Genomic DNA, 17,527 nt, shown 5'->3' on the forward strand with positions numbered 1-17,527 from the left:
TGTGATTTACTCAAAATCCGGAAAGCGACTGCGTTCAGACGGTGATGATCAGCTAATTAATGAGAAAACATTCAGGTTAAAAAACTAGGAGCATGCTTGAACCATGCATACAGATGTGCACAGACCACAACTTTCCACAGAGATTAAACTCCATGTTATGATACTGCACAGCTGCGAGTGTGAATGTGGAAGTTTGTCATAGATTTAAAAAAGACTAATTAAATGATGCACAACTGTGTCTGACTTTATGTGCAATGTGTTCTCTTCAGTGATCCACGCGTGTCAGTAGAGCCCAAATGATCACGTCACCCTTAAAACGAATGCTGGGAGATGTGAAGGTCGCGCCCAGGCGGGGAAACAGCGACGCCTAACGGTGACGCACAGCAAACAAGAAGGACGTGAAGGAATTTCCGCTGACGTCACCGCGTATGGCCATATCAGGGCTGCAGCTGTCCGAGAGCAACAATAACAAGCGCTACTCCGCAGCCTGAGCGCAGCTTTAACGGCGCTGACAGCACCGAATACCGTCGAAATGCTCAAAATGCAGCTTTCGAATTAACTCTGCCGTTTGTCTCTTTGTCCTCCGAGCTGAACTCCGGCTGTCGTTCACGCTGACGCCGCCGAACACAGACTCGGGCGCAGGGGGAGCTTTGCAATTTGCGGCTGCATCTGGGTCAGTGGGCCCGACGTTAACCGCACCAGAGGTTTGCTTATCCCCGTGGACCTGTCAGCTGTTCGTACACGCACCATATCGCCGTTATAAACCGTGGCAACATGGAGGCTAACGGTGGAGGACAGGACCGGGATTCCGAGCTCTCCTGTCGAAACGGTACTCAGAATGGCGAGTCGTCCTCCACCGTGGCCGCTCACTCCAACGGACTTATCTCGGTAACCAACAATGGCAACGCTGTCAGCAACAACAACGGAGTGGCAGCCCAGCCCGCCTCCAACAACAACAACAGCAGCAGCGCGGCGGATGGCGGGTCGGGTGTCAAGAAGAAGAAGCGCCTGTCTCAGTCCGAGGAGGATGTCATCAGGCTCATAGGACAACATCTGAACGATTTAGGTCTCAAGTAAGTGAGCCAGCTCAGGTAGCTAGTGTTGTTATCAGCATAGCCAGCCGCGGTGATGGCAGGTCACCGTGAAGATGCTGAGGATGCAGCCTTCCTCACGCGTTTATCTGCAGGTGCAGAGCGATAGAGGAGTAGGCCCGCTCAGGGCAAAGTGTCACATACACGCTAATAAACTGTATCCGACCCACGGTATCCGGACCTGTGTATCACCATACGCTGCAAATCTTATAAGATAAGATAACCTTTATTAGTCCCACACGTGGGAAATTTGTTTTGTCACAGCAGGAAGTGGACAGTGCAAAAGTTATGAGGCAAAAATTAGAATACAATAAGAATAAATACAGTACACAACTGTACAGAATAGAATAAAATAAAATACTATATACAGTAGAATAAAATAAAATAAATATACAATAAGATAAAAATAGAATACAAATACAAATACTATATACAACTGAGTAAAAATCCAACGATGACAGAAAGGATTATTGCACTTAGTATTATTGCATATGTATGGATGTGTGTGCTTGATCAGTTGATTGATTATATGAGGTGTTTTAAGCAAATCTCCAACCATGAGCTGTCAGAATAGGAAGACATCATACTGTGTCCAACGTGATCGCACAACTCAAGGCAATTTAAATCTGAAAATCCTGCACAGATGTCATGCGTGGGGACTTTCCTGGGTTAGAGTGGGTCTTTGATAGCTGGCTACACGTTGTGTTTACGTGTAGTAACAGTAAGGACTCTGTGATAAGTGACACACATCTCTGCATTTTAATGCTTGTTACGTTTTTATATGAAGGATGGACCTTAATCTTATTATAGTCCAGCTTTTTATTTCACCCATGACACAACTTTGCAGTCAGTGTGTTGATAATTCTCACAGGTGAGTGCTGATGCTTCGCCATGCTCCGTAGTCATAACGTGGATGTTTCTTTTCGCTGTTCATAGCCAGACGGTGGACCTCCTGATGCAGGAGTCTGGCTGCAGACTGGAACACCCCTCTGCCACCAAGTTTCGCAATCACGTCATTGAAGGAGAGTGGGACAAGGTGCAACCAAGTTCTCCGAACTGCATATTAAATCTTTAGGAGGCTGTTACAGTAGTCACCGTAGTAGTAAAGGTTTGAGTGTGAGCTCTTTGCTGGTCTGTTAATGAGTTTGTATTTCTCCTTTTCATACAGGCTGAGAGTGACCTGAATGAGCTGAAGGCACTGATGCATTCTCCTAGTGCTATAGTGGTGAGTGGACCAAACCTCAGACAACATCAGTTCACCATGAAGTCTGCAGTCTGAACACTGAGCCAGAATCAGACTTAGAATAAAGCCTCTTTCCTCGAGCTCAGACTGTACATTGATGGCATATCGTACAGGTACACTTATAAACAGAACTGCAACCATCACACCTTCTATGCTGTTCTAAAGTAAACATGGCTGCCTGCAAGTTTGGCTAGCTAGGTTTGCTTACAGACAGACGAATGGTGCACCGCTAATCTTACCCAAAGCACTTCAGCAATGATCATTGGTTTGTTTGGGGTTTGTTTACTGCATCCACTGAGATTACACAGAGCAGTTTGAGATGAAATGATGAAAGACAGTTTACTGCACTTTTATTTTAGAAGTTCTTCCAAAGGAGTGCTAACTAACCGCTACGTGCAAACTAAACCAAATGAAAAACAAGTGTGACCTTTAACCTTTTAATTTAATAAACAAGAGAAACTAGAAAAACCAATGACCCCTGCTTCAGTGCTGTTTACAAATGGACAAGACCATTAACATTACTGTACACCAAACTCTTAAAGGCACAGATCACAGCAAACCTGACACACTGCTTCACAATATGGCCACTGTAGTGACAGTTAGCCAGCACCCTAATGTCCGAGACCAGGAGCCTCAGACATTAGCCTGGTCGGCTGGACGTCTTTGGAGAAGCTGCACATTTTTGACTCTAAACTGTGTTTGCATGTTTTTCAGAGCTCCCACATGTCCACTCATTCTACACCACAGTGATTGAATAACAGATGAACAGCTAAATTACACTATCAGCACTATAAATATCTGTTTGTTTTTACACCATGACTGTAAACAATACCAAAAGAAAAATCTATAAATAAACAGATAAATAAAACATGTCTGTGAATGAACACAAAGCTAGTTTTCTGATCACAGGGCAGTGGTGCAGGTGAGGTTTTACACATTTATTTCTCACAGAGTCGTGCTGACAGATCAGTTACTACATTTCTTTATCGTGTAGCTGAGATCCTTGAAATCGCACTTCTGTTCTTTGTAATCGGATTAAATGTGTAGTTAAACTACTTTAAACAGAACAGTGACGTTCACTCGTCCAGCCCAGATCAAAGTGACTGTATCACACTGACATGATGGACGCAGCATGAACAGCCATTGTTAGTCTGGTTGGTAACTGCATTTTCATCTTGATGTTTAAAGTTCCTTTAAAAGAGCCAGACGTGAGACGTGAAGCTCAGTAGCAACAGATTCGTGTTGTTACATGTCGGCTGATCCGTGGTGATAATTTAAATCCTTGTTTTTGTTTTTGCTCCCCGACAGCGGATGAAGTTCCTACTCCTGCAGCAGAAATATCTGGAATATCTGGAGGACGGGAAGGTGCTGGAGGCCCTGCAGGTCCTCAGAGCCGAACTCACCCCTCTCAAATATAACACGGAGCGCATCCACATCCTGAGCGGGTCAGTTCACAGCACACGAAGAAGCTGAGTGTGGTTCTGAGATGATGATGATGGAGAAATATAGCGTGCTGGGTATTTGCGTCACAATGATGGATGACAGATGTGTAGTTTGTTAAAAGCACGATGCCTTGAAAACATTTCGAGATACTGGCAGCTGTAAAGATGCTGAGATGCATGAACAATTCAAACAGGAATTAGCCTTACAATAAAACGTCCATCTACGTATGTGCTCCCTGTAAAAGCTGACGTGGGTGTTTCTGATAGTAGCTGGCTTTGTGTTTGTAGGTACCTGATGTGCAGTCATGCAGAGGACCTGCGAGCCAAAGCTGAGTGGGAGGGCAAAGGCACAGCATCGCGCACCAAACTGCTGGACAAACTCCAAAGTGAGTGCAGTGACTCACACGGTCACATGTCAGTGTGTACACTGGCTGACAAGCAAAGGAGTAACTCCTATACGCAGTACCCACTCTGAAATTCTCTTACTGGTTCCCAGTTGACATTAGCATCTATTTCCTGACCAGTTATTATTCGTCCCTGGAAGGAGCCTTTTTTCCCAAATAGCAACATATTCTGGATATAAAATTTCAAATGAGTAATAACGATCTTTGTATGCAGGTGTGATCACAAGTGCTTTGAAAATCACCAAAAAACCCACCTGACATAAATTTGGCTGATCTTACATTAAAGATGCACAACAAGGTGCTTTATATTGTAAGGTAGACCCTACAGTCACATGACCCTATGAGCAGCACTTTGGTGACAGTGGGAAGGAAACTCTGCACGAACGCTGCACTGAGGTCTAGCAGGACAAGCACAGAGATGAGTCCACTGTCAGAGGCCATAAGAAGATCATTTGTAACCTTCACTAAAGCTGTTTCTGTGCTGTGATGAGCTCTGAAACCTGACTGAAACTCTTCAAATAAACCATTCCTCTGCAGATGATCTGTTAGCTGTTTGACAACTACTCTTTCAAGGATGTTTGATATAAAGGAAGGTTGGAGATTGGCCTATAATTAGCTAAGACTGCTGGGTCTAGAGATGCTTTTTGAGTAAAGGTTTAACTACAGCCAGCTTGAAGGCCTGTGGTACATAGCCGATCATTAGAGATAGGTTGATCATATTTAAGATCGAAGAATTAATTAATGGCAGGACTTCTTTGAGCAGTTTTGTAGGAATGGGGTCTAAAAGACACGTTGATGGTTTTGGAGGAAGTAATTATTGAAGTTAACTCAGAAAGATCAATTGGAGAAAAAGAGTCTAACTTAACATCAATGGTACTAAGAGTAGCTGTAGATAATATTACATCTGTGGGATGATTACTGGTAATTTTTTCTCTAATGATAAAAACTTTATTTGTGAAGAAGTTCATGAAGTCATTACTAGTTAACGTTAAAGGGATGGTTGGCTCAACAGAGCTCTGACTGTTTGTCAGCCTGGCTACAGAGCTGAAGAGAAACCTGGGGTTGTTCTTATTTTCTTCAATCAGTGATGAATAGTAAGATGTTCTGGCTTTGTGGAGGGCTTTCTTATAAAGCAGCAAACTATTTCTCCAGGCTAAATGATGATCCTCTAAATTTGTGACACGCCATTTCCTCTCCAGATTACGAGTCATCTGCTTTAGGCTACGTGTTTGAGAATTATACCACGGAGTCAGGTACTTCTGATTAGAGACCTTAGTTTTCACTGGAGCTACAGTATCCAGAGTCGTACGTAGTGAGGAGGTGAAATTATTAACAAGATAATCGACCTCTGTTGGGGTAGCGTTCAGATAGCTGCTCTGCTCTGTGTTGGTACAGGGCATTGAAGATGATCTATGCTCTAAATTAATTCTGTGTGTGTGTGTGTGTGTGTGTGTGTGTGTACAGCTTACCTGCCTCCGTCAGTGATGCTGCCTCCCCGTCGTCTGCAGACTCTCTTGAAGCAGGCTGTGGAGCTCCAGAGGGAGCGCTGCCTCTACCACAACACCAAACTGGACAGTGGTCTGGACTCTGTGTCTCTGCTGCTGGACCACTCCTGCAGCCGGTCAGTAAACACACACGCTGTTAAATACTGAGCTCCACATCAACTGATTGTGCTTCTTTCTGCTGCCCTGCAGGAGGAAACATTTAGTTTAGTGAACAGTCGGTAATCTAGACGATAAGAATGTCATCTGTATGTTTCCTTTATGCACAAGTCTGAGGCATGTTGGGCAAACCTGTGTGTGTGTGTGTGTGTGTGTGTGTGTGTGTGTGTGTGTGTGTGTGTGTGTGTGTGTGTGTGTAAAGGAAACAGTTCCCCTGCTACACACAGCAGATTCTCACAGAACACTGCAATGAAGTCTGGTTCTGCAAGTTCTCCAACGATGGCACAAAACTGGCAACTGGCTCCAAAGACACCACAGTCATTGTGTGGCAAGTCGACATGGTAACCAGTCATTTGCTTATCAAGAGTTACACTTCAGAATAGCAACAATCAGTCAGTGAGTTATTACAACGGCTGTAGTAACTGGAACATGGATGTTTGTGTGTTGGGTCACAGGACATCCAGCAGCTGAAGTTGATGAAGACTCTTGAAGGTCATGCTTATGGTGTTTCCTACCTGGCATGGAGCCCTGATGATGCTTATCTGATAGCCTGCGGCCCTGACGACTGCTCCGAGCTGTGGCTGTGGAATGTGCAGGTACGGAAAGGAAGTACTGTCCATATAGCAAGGAGATGAGCATGTCCAGGAGGATGGCGAGGGCCTTTCTTTGGTCGGTCTGTTTTCACCGTGTGGGTTTACTCTGCGATTCCTCCAGCGTTCCAAACATGCTCAGCAGTGGTAGGCTCCATTCTCCCCCTGATCCTAAGGTGGATAAGTGGCCAAGGGGGAGCATGAATGGCTCAAAGCATTAACCAGCTGGGTCTCTGTGGTAGAGTGGCCAGATGGAAACCACTCCCCTGTAAATCTGGAGTTTGCTAAAAGTCACCTGAAGGACTCTCAGACCACGAGAAACAAAATTCTTTGGTCTGATGAAACACAGACTGAACTCTTTGAGCTGAATGAGTCACGTCTGAGGGAAACCAAGTGTTGCTCACCCGGCCAATCCCCCTGCAGTGAAGCATGGCAGTAGCACTGTCACGCTGTGGGGACACTTTCTGTGAGACTCGACTGGTCAGGGGAGAGGCAAAGATCAGTGCACCGGTGTGCAGAGACGTCCTTGATAATAAGCTCTGGACCTCGGACCGGGACAGTGACCCTAAGACGCCAGACTGAACATCTCTGGAGAGAGATCTGAAAATGGCCGTGCACTGACGCTCGCCATTAACCTGATGAAGTTTGAGGTTCTGCAAAGAAGACAGGCTGAGACTACCAAACATAGGTGTGCCAAGCTTATAGCATCATGTTCAATAAGACTGTATTAGCTGGGAAACAAAATATACACCTTACCTTTATTATTTGTAAAGAAATCATACTGCGTTCATGTGTTCCCCATCTTCTCCTGGACAAGGGTTAATGAAAGTTTGTCCAGGACACTGTGAGTGCCAACGTCTTTATGGCTTAGTACAGCGGTCTCCAACCTTTGTTGCGCCACCGACCGGTTTATGCCCGACAATATTTTCACGGACCGGCCGTTAAGGTGTCGCGGATAAATACAACAAAATAAAACTAGTGCCGGTACCGAAAAAAAGAAGATTTATTCATAACACACGTGAAAAGACCCAGGAAAACCGAGTAAACGATAAAAACGATAACAAAATAAAAACCCTGAAAACCAGACATTTCACAGCTGAGCCTCAGCTCTCGCGCCCCGGTACCAAACGACTCACGGACCGGTCCGAGGCCCCCCATCATTGTGACTCGAGTACAAATCTCATACTTGGAAATATTTGTACATCTGACAATTCAGGTGAGCGCTGAATAGCGACGTTCCAACTGTGTTCAGCGTGTGCACAGTCTGTGTTCATGTAGCAGCAGTACGATGAGTGCAGCTGATCAGATCAAAGCTTGCATGCAGCAGTGTGGACACGAAGATGAAGATTGGGTTTGAGCATCGTCATCGCATCGTGACATAATTGATGAAGCAACCTGCTGAATAATGAGTCCAGCTTTTCGATAGTTTGACCTCCCATAAAAGTGCTGCGCAGCAACCAGTGCAGGGAACATGAGCTCAGCTCTTTAAATCTGTTAATGATGTTGTATCTGAAGCTGAAGAAACCCTGAGTCCTTCTGGGTTTTTATGTTCAGAGATCACGCTCTCGCTGTAAAACGGTTTCCTCGTGCAGTCCATCTGAGCGCAGCTGTTGCCAGTTTACCGAGCTACCTGGAATATTTCTGCTCTAAAGGGTTAAAGATGATGAGAGTCTCAACATCAATAAATTGCCTGCACTTGTGAACAGTGCTCCAAGCTGACTGTGCACAGTGGATTTGTTAGAGTCGCTGCCTACAAGAAACCTGGCTGACATGAGAGATGCGTTTATGCACCGAAGAGCTAGAGAGCGAGTGAGAGTTGGCTGGGTTGTTAACTGATTATCAGTGCGTCCTGAAACGAGTCCTGCTCCACACCAGCTGCTTTGTTCGTGTGAAACTGGACCTGCAGACGTTCCTTTTCAATGTGACCTTTTCATAGACCAATCAGAGAAAACTGATCTCTGTGTGTTTAGTATGTTTGGTGTCTGATCTGTTCTGTGTGCTCTGGGCTCTACTGTACAGACGGGGGAGTTGCGAACAAAGATGAGTCAGTCCCACGAGGATAGCCTAACCAGCGTGGCCTGGAACCCAGATGGCAAACGCTTTGTCACCGGCGGCCAGAGGGGCCAGTTCTACCAGTGTGTGAGTATCCTCGCTGCATGGGCACTGTGTCCACAGGCTCCAACACAGCCTTACAGGCAGGAAACATTGTCTCCATGTCGCAGGAGAACAGCCAGACTGATTCAAACATGTGGAAAAACCAAGACAGGAAGCTTCTCTGAATGCACATCACACGGAGCCTTTCTTTCCTTAGAAGGGACGCTGCAGTTTAACATGGTGGAAAACATGAAGCTGATGCAACGCTTATAGCTGTTGCTAATTTTCAACCACTGTCCCTTGTTGGGCTACAATCACACATCAGACGTTTTAGAATAAAACATACATTTTCATCCAAAATACATCATAAATACAACTACAAGTAATAGATGATAACTTTAAAAAGACAACAAACAAACAAACAACAACAACATTAATTAAAAGGAAGACAGCTCTGATTTCCCTTTAACCAAACTTTGACCTTTAACCTCCTCGGACCTGGCGTCCACATATGTGGACATCACATGTTGGGTTATTTAGACCAAAATACTCAATTGTGCTCTACAAGGGCCTGATATCCACTTACGAGGACATTATCCTGCTACTGTCCTATTGAAAGTTTAAACAAATATCCTCATTTGTGGCTCTGATTTTTCTTAGAAACAAAAATAAGGTAAAAAAATCTGTTAATTCTTTGTTTTTACATTCATCAGGTCCCAATCAGCCCGAATATCAAAGAGAAATTAAAAATGCTGCCGTGGAAGAGTTCAGGTCTCAGGAGGTTAAAGTAAAGAGACTGATGTCAGTTGGAAGTCTGTTCCAACACAAGCTTATTAACACAATTCAGTTTCAGTCCAATTCAACTTTATTTACACAGCGCCAAATCACAACAAGTCGCCTCAAGGTGCTTTATATTGTAAGGTCGACCCCACAATAATAGATACAGAGAAAAAGCCAACAATCATATGACCCCCTATGAGCAAGCACTTTGGCGACAGTGGGAAGGAAAAACTCCCTTTTAACAGGAAGAAACCTCCAGCAGAACCAGGTTCAGGGAGGGGCGGGGCCATCTGCTGTGATTGGTTGGGGTGAGAGAAGGAAGACAGGATAAAGACATGCTGTGGAAGAGAGACAGAGGTTAATAACAGATATGATTCAATGCAGAGAGGTCTGTTAATACATAGTGAGTGAGAAAGGTGACTGGAAAGGAAAAACTCAATGCATCATGGGAATCCCCGGCAGCCTACGTCTATTGCAGCAACACACGTACAGCTACAGAGGGCGGAGCCTTACAAACACTAGACATAATGTAAACTATGAATTCTTGGAAAATCTGGTGTTTTAATGGTGTGGCCAGTTTTTATATAAATGATGTATGTTACAAACCACACATGTTTTTTGCAGTGAGACATCACTGACATCATTGTCCTGATACGCACAGATCATATGTAGTGAGCTGAGAACAAGACTTCACAAGACATCATTAGAATAAAGTGTAACTTAAAAATATGCCGACGAGTCAGAGCATGTCTGTTTAGTTTGTATACGTCTGCTGCGTTCATGAAAACATCCGTCTCGTTATCGTTGTCACTGTGAGAGCTCAGACTCTCCTCTTATTGAAGGTTTCAAGAACAACAACAAAAACAAACTGCATGTCAAACAGGACAGCTTTACATTTATTGAATTCATGTAGTAGCCTGAACCATTTTTTATAGTCATCTAATGTCCTAATGTTTAAAACAGCCTCGTACAGCTGGAGAGCACTTTAAGAAGGACAGTATGTGACAGTCTGGCCTCTTGTACAAACATAGACCTGATGACTCAAGACTTTTGCACAAACTAAGAGTTTAAAGAAATCTAGAGACTAAATCGAATCCTGAAGTCTGAACTGTCTGTTATTCAGCACCGTCCTGCGACCACGTCTCACATCATCATCAGTGGTTGTCATGTTGTTGTGATTTACTGTCCTCACAGTTTCTCAGCGTGATGACAGAATCGTTTCAGTGTAAAGAAACTGCACCTGTCTGTCTGCAGTTATACTTTTCTCCACATTGCTACAGTCCACAGGTAGCATCCATCCCACTGCAAACCCTCCAGGAGCTGCACATTCTAGTTTTTATTATTATTGAAAAGGGACCACAAATTAAAAACATCCAACGAATCTGGGTGAGCGCTTGTGTCTCAGCTCATTGCTAAATATTTAGTGCAAAACCTCAGAAATATTTTTTAGCATTTTGCTGAATCTGTGATGCTCAAAATTAATTCAGTGTTAAAGTGAAAAGAAGGTTGCACCTGGTCCCACATAAAACTGTCCGGTGAGTGTTTCTGGACTGATAACAATCATTTCCAGGCTGACGTCCTCCTGCTTTTGCTTTGTTTCTGGTGAACTCCCAGGACTTGGATGGAAACCTCCTGGACTCCTGGGAGGGAGTTCGGGTGCAGTGCCTGTGGTGTCTCAGTGACGGCCGCACAGTCCTCGCATCTGACACCCACCAACGCATCCGAGGATACAATTTTGAGGACCTGACAGACAGAAACATGTACGTCATCAGAGTAACTGAAGTACTAATTAGTCATTACTTTAATAGTAAATGTATCTGTTCTGTCTTTCTGGAGACGTCTCTGCAACTGTTTTAAGGATCTGAGAAACTACTGAACACTTCAGTCCCAAAACACTGGTTGTAGAGATGTTTGCTGTCTACAGTCTGGAATACATCGATCTATTGGATCAGTTCACAAACGAGCAAGAGCAGAATGTCCTGTATGAGATGAGATTTAACAGCCACAGATATTCACTGCAAGTGTCTTAATGAATGTCAATAACGTCTCGTGATGAACTCAGCCAACAAAGGTCATGTTTGGCCTTATATCTGTGCGTCCATCAGTAGGTGTGTCAGCTGATACGTTTCTTACCAGTACCAGGTCCTCCTAAGAAGGACTCGGTCACTCCACACCTGATTAATTTGAAAGAAATGTGGAAATATTTTGCCAAGCAACCAAATATGATCAAACTTGGAGTTATTCACTACTTTGTTACACTTGTTACACTGTCACACTTAGATGTGTCAGTTCATCAAACTACTTTAAGTATTAGACAATGTTAACCTTAAATAATCTTAATAAATAAGAAGAAATACTGAGTCCATCTTAGGAATCCCCGGCAGCCTATGTCTATTGCAGCATAACTAAGGGAGGATTCAGGGTCACCTGGTCCAGCCCTAACTATATGCTTTAGCAAAAAGGAAAGTTTGAAGCCTAATCTTGAAAGTAGAGATAGTGTCTGTCTCCTGAATCCAAACTGGAAGCTGGTTCCACAGAAGAGGGGCCTGAAAACTGAAGGCTCTGCCTCCCATTCTACTTTTAAATACTCTAGGAACAACAAGTAGGCCTGCAGAGCGAGAGCGAAGTGCTCTAATAGGGTGATATGGTACTACAAGGTCATTAAGATAAGATGGGGCCTGATTATTTAAGACCTTGTATGTGAGGAGCAGGATTTTGAATTCTGGATTTAACAGGAAGCCAAAACAGGAGAAATCTGCTCTCTCTTTCTAGTCCCTGTCAGGACTCTTGCTGCAGCATTTTGGATCAGCTGAAGGCTTTTCAGGGAGTTTTTAGGACTTCCTGATAATAATGAATTACAGTCGTCCAGCCTGGAAGTAATAAATGCATGAACTAGTTTTTCAGCGTCACTCTGAGACAGGATATTTCTAACTTTAGAGATGTTGCACAAATGGAAGAACGCAGTCTTACATATTTGTTTAATATGTGCATTGAAGGACATGTCCTGGTCAAAAATGACTCAAAGGTTCCTCACAGTGTTACTGGAGGCCAAGGTAATGCCATCCAGAGTAAGAATCTGATTAGATACCATATTTCTAAGCTTTTCAGGGCCGAGTACAATAACCTCAGTTTGATCTGAATTAAGAAGCAGAAAGTTAGCGGCCATCCAGGTCTTTATGTCTTTAAGACATTCCTGCAGTTTAACTCATTGGTGTGTGTTATCTGGCTTCATGGACAGATAGAGCTGGGTGTCATCTGCATAGCAGTGTAAATGTATGCTATGTCTTCTAATGATGCTGCCTAAGGGAAGCATGTATAATGTAAACAGAATTGGTCCTAGCACTGAACCCTGTGGAACTCCATAATTAACCTCAGTGTGTGAAGAGGACTCTCCATTTACATGCACAAACTGGACATTTCCAACCACTGTAGTGTAGCACCTTTAAATCATTATCTCTGTAATAAAATTTGTGGTCATCAGTATTGAACATGTTCACCTAACATGTGAAAGTTGGACTTATTAACTTCTGGTTGAAGACTGGAAGGTGTCACAAATTAGCATCAGGATGGGCCGTAAAAACGCTGCCACATGCTGAGCCGTCTCCTGTGGTGATCAGTGAATTAGGGAGGAGCAGTCAGAAGCCTCATTTCTAAAATAAACATGTTTGTGTATGTTGTCCTTCCAGAGTGCAGGAGGACCATCCCATTATGTCTTTCACTGTTTCCAAAAATGGAAGGTTAGCTCTGCTCAATGTTGCTACTCAGGTGAGCTCCTGATTACTTCCTGACATTTTGTTTCTTTCATCAGCTGCTTCACATCAGCTTTGTCTTGATTGTTGAAATGTGCCTCTTATTTGCAGGGAGTGCACCTTTGGGACCTGCAGGACCGGGTGCTGGTGAGGAAGTACCAAGGTGTCACCCAGGGTTTTTACACCATCCATTCCTGCTTCGGGGGGCACAATGAAGACTTCATTGCCAGTGGTAGTGAAGGTAAGACCAAAGCATGTTTAGTTCTAAGGAAGAAGAAAGCAAAAAGTGTCCTCCACAAATGTTGCTCTGTAAAGAGACATTCATACAAATATTGAACCCAAACGTTGTTCTTGATGCTAAAAGAAGGTTTTGTGCTGGTCATTAGTGTGATCCAACAAACTGCTGACGAGCTCGTCTCTCTCTTGTCAGACCACAAAGTTTACATCTGGCACCGGCGCAGTGAGCTGCCCATCGCAGAGCTGACCGGTCACACACGCACAGTCAACTGTGTGAGCTGGAACCCCGTGGTGCCCGGTCTGCTGGCCAGCGCCTCAGACGATGGAACCATCCGAATCTGGGGACCTGCGCCCTTCCTGGATGTCCAGGATGCAGAGGGACTGAATGGTATGAAAGTGAAACGATTTTGAAAGGCTAAAGGTAAAGTTCAGTCTCCACCAGAAAAGAAAGAAATTAAATTCTGGTAAAATAAAGTTGATAAACTGTCCTTCTGTGGAAAATCAGTGATTGGCCCACAGCTGAAAGTCAGATCAGATCAGTTCCAATCAAAGGCCAAGTTTGAGCATCAGTGTTGTACTTTTATTCATTTGTATTCTTTAATGTCTGTGGTCAGGTACATTTGTCACATTTGAGATTAAAGCAAAAAAAAAAAATCAAAATATTTAAATAAGAATTTTGAACAAAGATTTCTTTCTCCTCTCTCAAGGAGAACATGGGGCTTACAGGAACTGCATCTTGGTGTGGAAACTCTGGCTTTATTTATCATTAGTGAGGCAGTGAGCTGTGCTCCACACAGCAGCTCAGAGTCAGCAGATGTAGATGATGCAGGCGGTTCTGGAGTGAGCCGATCTGGGTGAGGGCACTCGCCCAGGTGTCTTCCTGCTCGCGCTGATACCTGAGTGACCTTGCAGGTCGGACCTTATCAGTCATACCTGTTACCAGCTGCCCTCTCGATCGTGGCTCTTGCTAATCTGGGTTGGTTTAAAGGCCTGTGCGATGGTACTCAGAAAGGCCAGAGCCTATTAGACTAATATGGGTTAATACTCAGAACATAATGTAATATAATTACATTAATATGTGTTTCTAGTCTTCTTGCCTAATGAAAGCACTTGTACAGGACTTTAATCTGTACCAGTTTAGCCCTTTATCTAGCTCACATACATGACCAGTAACTAACATTCTCAGGCGCTGTGAGGAGCTGTTGGTCAAGCTTGGTCAAAGTGACGCCCAGCAGCCTGTAATCACTGACGACGACGACGATGATGATGATGATGATGATGAGTAACGTGTGTTTCTTATCCTGCAGAGTGTTGCAGCATGGACAGCTGATGATTTGCCGCTAACACCCTGAAAGCATTGAGACTCTGTAGACACTTGAATGCATAAAGTGGGGACGTTTTTTAATTGGACAGCTGCATCTTGAAGGCGTGGCCTGTAGTGGGGCGCGCCTGGACGTCACAACACGAGCTGTCGAACTCGAGGCCGGGCTCCAGGACATCTGACCCACCTTCTCCTCCAATGTGGACCCGTTCCCTAGAACCACACAGGACCACCAGCCTCCTGCTTTATTATAAAGTCCATTATTTATTCCTGAGTAGTTCACTGAGTAGTGCTAGGCGCCCGGTGGAGGCTTCGTCTCTGAGCTTCTCACATGAAGAAACTCTGACCCGTCGCTGAACCTTTTCTGAGACTCTAGCCGGAGCGATGGTTGGTGGAAGTGAGACCCACTCGAAGAGAATCTTTTAACTGCTATAGTCTGTTTTTGGTTTTGTTCCTTACTTTTAAATGTGGAGTTTCATGGCTTGGCTCCGTTGTGCTTTCCTGCTTAAACCCAGAGACAGAATCGTGTCCCAGGAGCATGTTGCATAGGAATCTGCATAACTCGTGTTTTACACTCGCAGTGTTCAAGTGTGTCAAGTGCTTTGCTGTTTGTGAGGGCGTACAGCAGCTGATGTGTACAGCTGTGTCATCATACGTGGATTATGGGATGTTGTTTCCTCTGTTCAAGTGTGGAGTTTCCTTTAATTCATGTTTTCACTCTTTGCTCTTTGATTGTGTTTCAGCCTGTTTCCTTCCTCTGTACAAACAACAGTCATGTTGTGTGTCTGTGTGTGTCTGCTATCTGTTTCATCGTTTGTCATCTTTATCGATGCTGTTGGTTCTGAGTGGAGGTGTAGCATAGAGACAGTCTGATTTCTGACAGATGTGTTTACATGAGGCTGTCAGTGAACCTCTCCATGAACAGTGTGTCAATAATAATAACACAATCGTCTAACAAACCCAGGCTGACTAAACTAAAACTGCTGGCACGTCGTTTTTGAACACACTGATTGCCGTGACCACCCGCAGGCTCGTTTCCTTGAACTGTTAGTGAGATCTGGGTTGTGCATCTCAGTTTGTTTTGGTCCATTGAGAGAATGTTTGTAGTAGAAAACAACTTTCCTGACTTCCTTCATTTACGAGTGGCTGTAGGTCAGGAGGTAGAGCCGGCTCGATGGTTCGAACCCTGGCTCCCCCAGTCTGCAAGCCAAACATCCTTGGGCGGGATACTAAACCCAGACTTCTCTCCTCTGATGCATTTAGATAGAAAGCACTTGAAGTATGATGAATGTGTATAAAGCACTATATAAGAGTCAGTCCATTTATCATGGTGGACTGATGACTCAGAGGGTTTTTGTAAAGGCTCCTGTGACAATGACGTCGGTTTGATTCGAAGCAGCTCGAGGGTCACCTCCTCCCTCCAGTGTTTGTGGGATTACTCAGTGCGACCAGTAAAGACAGACACATAAAAACAGAACATCTCTTTGTTATTAATTCAGTTCATCGTCTACTCTGGAATCTCACGCGAAGCCGCTGCATCTCTGCAGCTTAAAGGAATCTTTATTACTCCAAAAAGATTTGGGATCCACGTCATTTTGTAAATGACATTTTCTTAAGATAAAAAAGAAAACATTATCCTTAATGTTCGACACATCAGTAGGAAGCGAACAAAATGACAGAGCGTGTGACTTAATCTGAGTTTCCAAATGTTTCCTGTCTTGGGTCAAAGAGCCGTCTTCCTCCATGTGTGGTACACAGTTGTGTTATTCTGATATTTGTGTTTCGGGGTTTCGGTGCTTCTGGCTGAAATGAACAAACAACTGAAATTTGAATAATGCAGATCAGTTTTTATCCAAACAGCTTTTATACTCTCTGTAAGTCTATTCAGATTCTTTCCAGTTGTGAGCAACAGCTGGAAGACGGTGGGAACCCTGTTGTCTGTATCCATCAGCAGCTTCGCTCCTCCATCGCACACACAGACACACACAGTGCACAACAGCATCTCTCCCACAGCCCACACGTGGTGTTTGAGTTTCTGCTTCTGTGATCATTTCAGGCTTCTCTTCTTCAGTCAAGAAGCCAAAGTAGTAACTGTGTTTGCTTGCAGGCAGTTTTTGCCTGGAATTCAGTTTTAATGTGTTATTGCAAAAAGTGATTGTACTATTCAGTCTAGTTCTAGAATTATGTGTCCAGATTTTAAATAAAGCATTCGGGGTTTTAAAAAAAGGTTTTACGTGCAGCCTCCTTTGCATCGTTGTTCACAGAGTTTGTAATTAGGAAACGAGCGATCGATGAAGTTTCAAGTGTTATTGTCATTTACCTGTAAAGGTGCAGAATGTCAGCTGTTCCTGATGGTTTGTGGGTAGAAACTGTCTCTGTGTCTGGATGCTCCTGAACCGCCACAGCAGGAGTGTGAAGAGGCTGTGGCTGGGATCAAACAGCCTCGTGCAGCGCTGTCTGCAGAGAACAGTCCCGGTGATGCGCTGTGCTGATCTCACCACCCTCTGCAGAGCTTTGCAGCGTTACAGCCGCCGTACCAGCCAGTCAGAATACTTGCAATGGTGCATCTGTAGAAGTTGGTAAGTCTTCTGGGGTTCATGCCGAATCTTCTCAGGCGCCGCAGAAAGAAGAGCTGCTGTCTTGTTGCTTTTGTGATCACACCAACATGGTGTGACCAGCTCAGGTCAGGAAAAGAAACAAACTCTGCTGTCAGTGATTTCAAGTACTGCACAATTTTCAAACAAACAATACTTGCACTTCTTACATCGTACGTACCCTGTGCTTTCTGGGGTATGGGCCATACGTGGAGTGACTTAAAAATAGCTCACTTAAATGAAAGAGCAGAAAACGTGCATCCTTAGCTACCAGGCAGGAGCAAAAGAGCCAGACCACAGAGGAAGTTCACAGATGTACTG

General features: G+C 44.2%; 1 protein-coding gene across 1 annotated transcript; it reads left to right on the top strand.

Annotated features, from left to right (window-relative positions):
- Positions 1 to 407: 407 nt before the first annotated feature.
- On the top strand, positions 408 to 16,838 carry wdr26a (WD repeat domain 26a). The gene is made up of 14 exons (XM_086310266.1): positions 408 to 1,073; positions 2,028 to 2,127; positions 2,260 to 2,316; positions 3,643 to 3,779; positions 4,065 to 4,162; positions 5,645 to 5,801; positions 6,044 to 6,182; positions 6,297 to 6,437; positions 8,451 to 8,570; positions 10,920 to 11,065; positions 12,992 to 13,070; positions 13,166 to 13,295; positions 13,485 to 13,679; positions 14,599 to 16,838. The coding sequence occupies exons 1-14, from the start codon at positions 775 to 777 to the stop codon at positions 14,619 to 14,621; spliced, it is 1,821 nt and encodes a 606-aa protein (XP_086166392.1). The 5' UTR covers positions 408 to 774; the 3' UTR covers positions 14,622 to 16,838.
- Positions 16,839 to 17,527: the final 689 nt, after the last annotated feature.

The sequence above is a fragment of the Aulonocara sp. 'chitande type north' Nkhata Bay genome, linkage group LG11 (assembly GCF_057382095.1).
Source record: "Aulonocara sp. 'chitande type north' Nkhata Bay isolate Kocher_YH1m ecotype deep benthic linkage group LG11, A_spYH_male_GT1.1, whole genome shotgun sequence".
In the NCBI taxonomy this organism is placed as follows: Eukaryota; Metazoa; Chordata; class Actinopteri; order Cichliformes; family Cichlidae; genus Aulonocara; species Aulonocara sp. 'chitande type north' Nkhata Bay.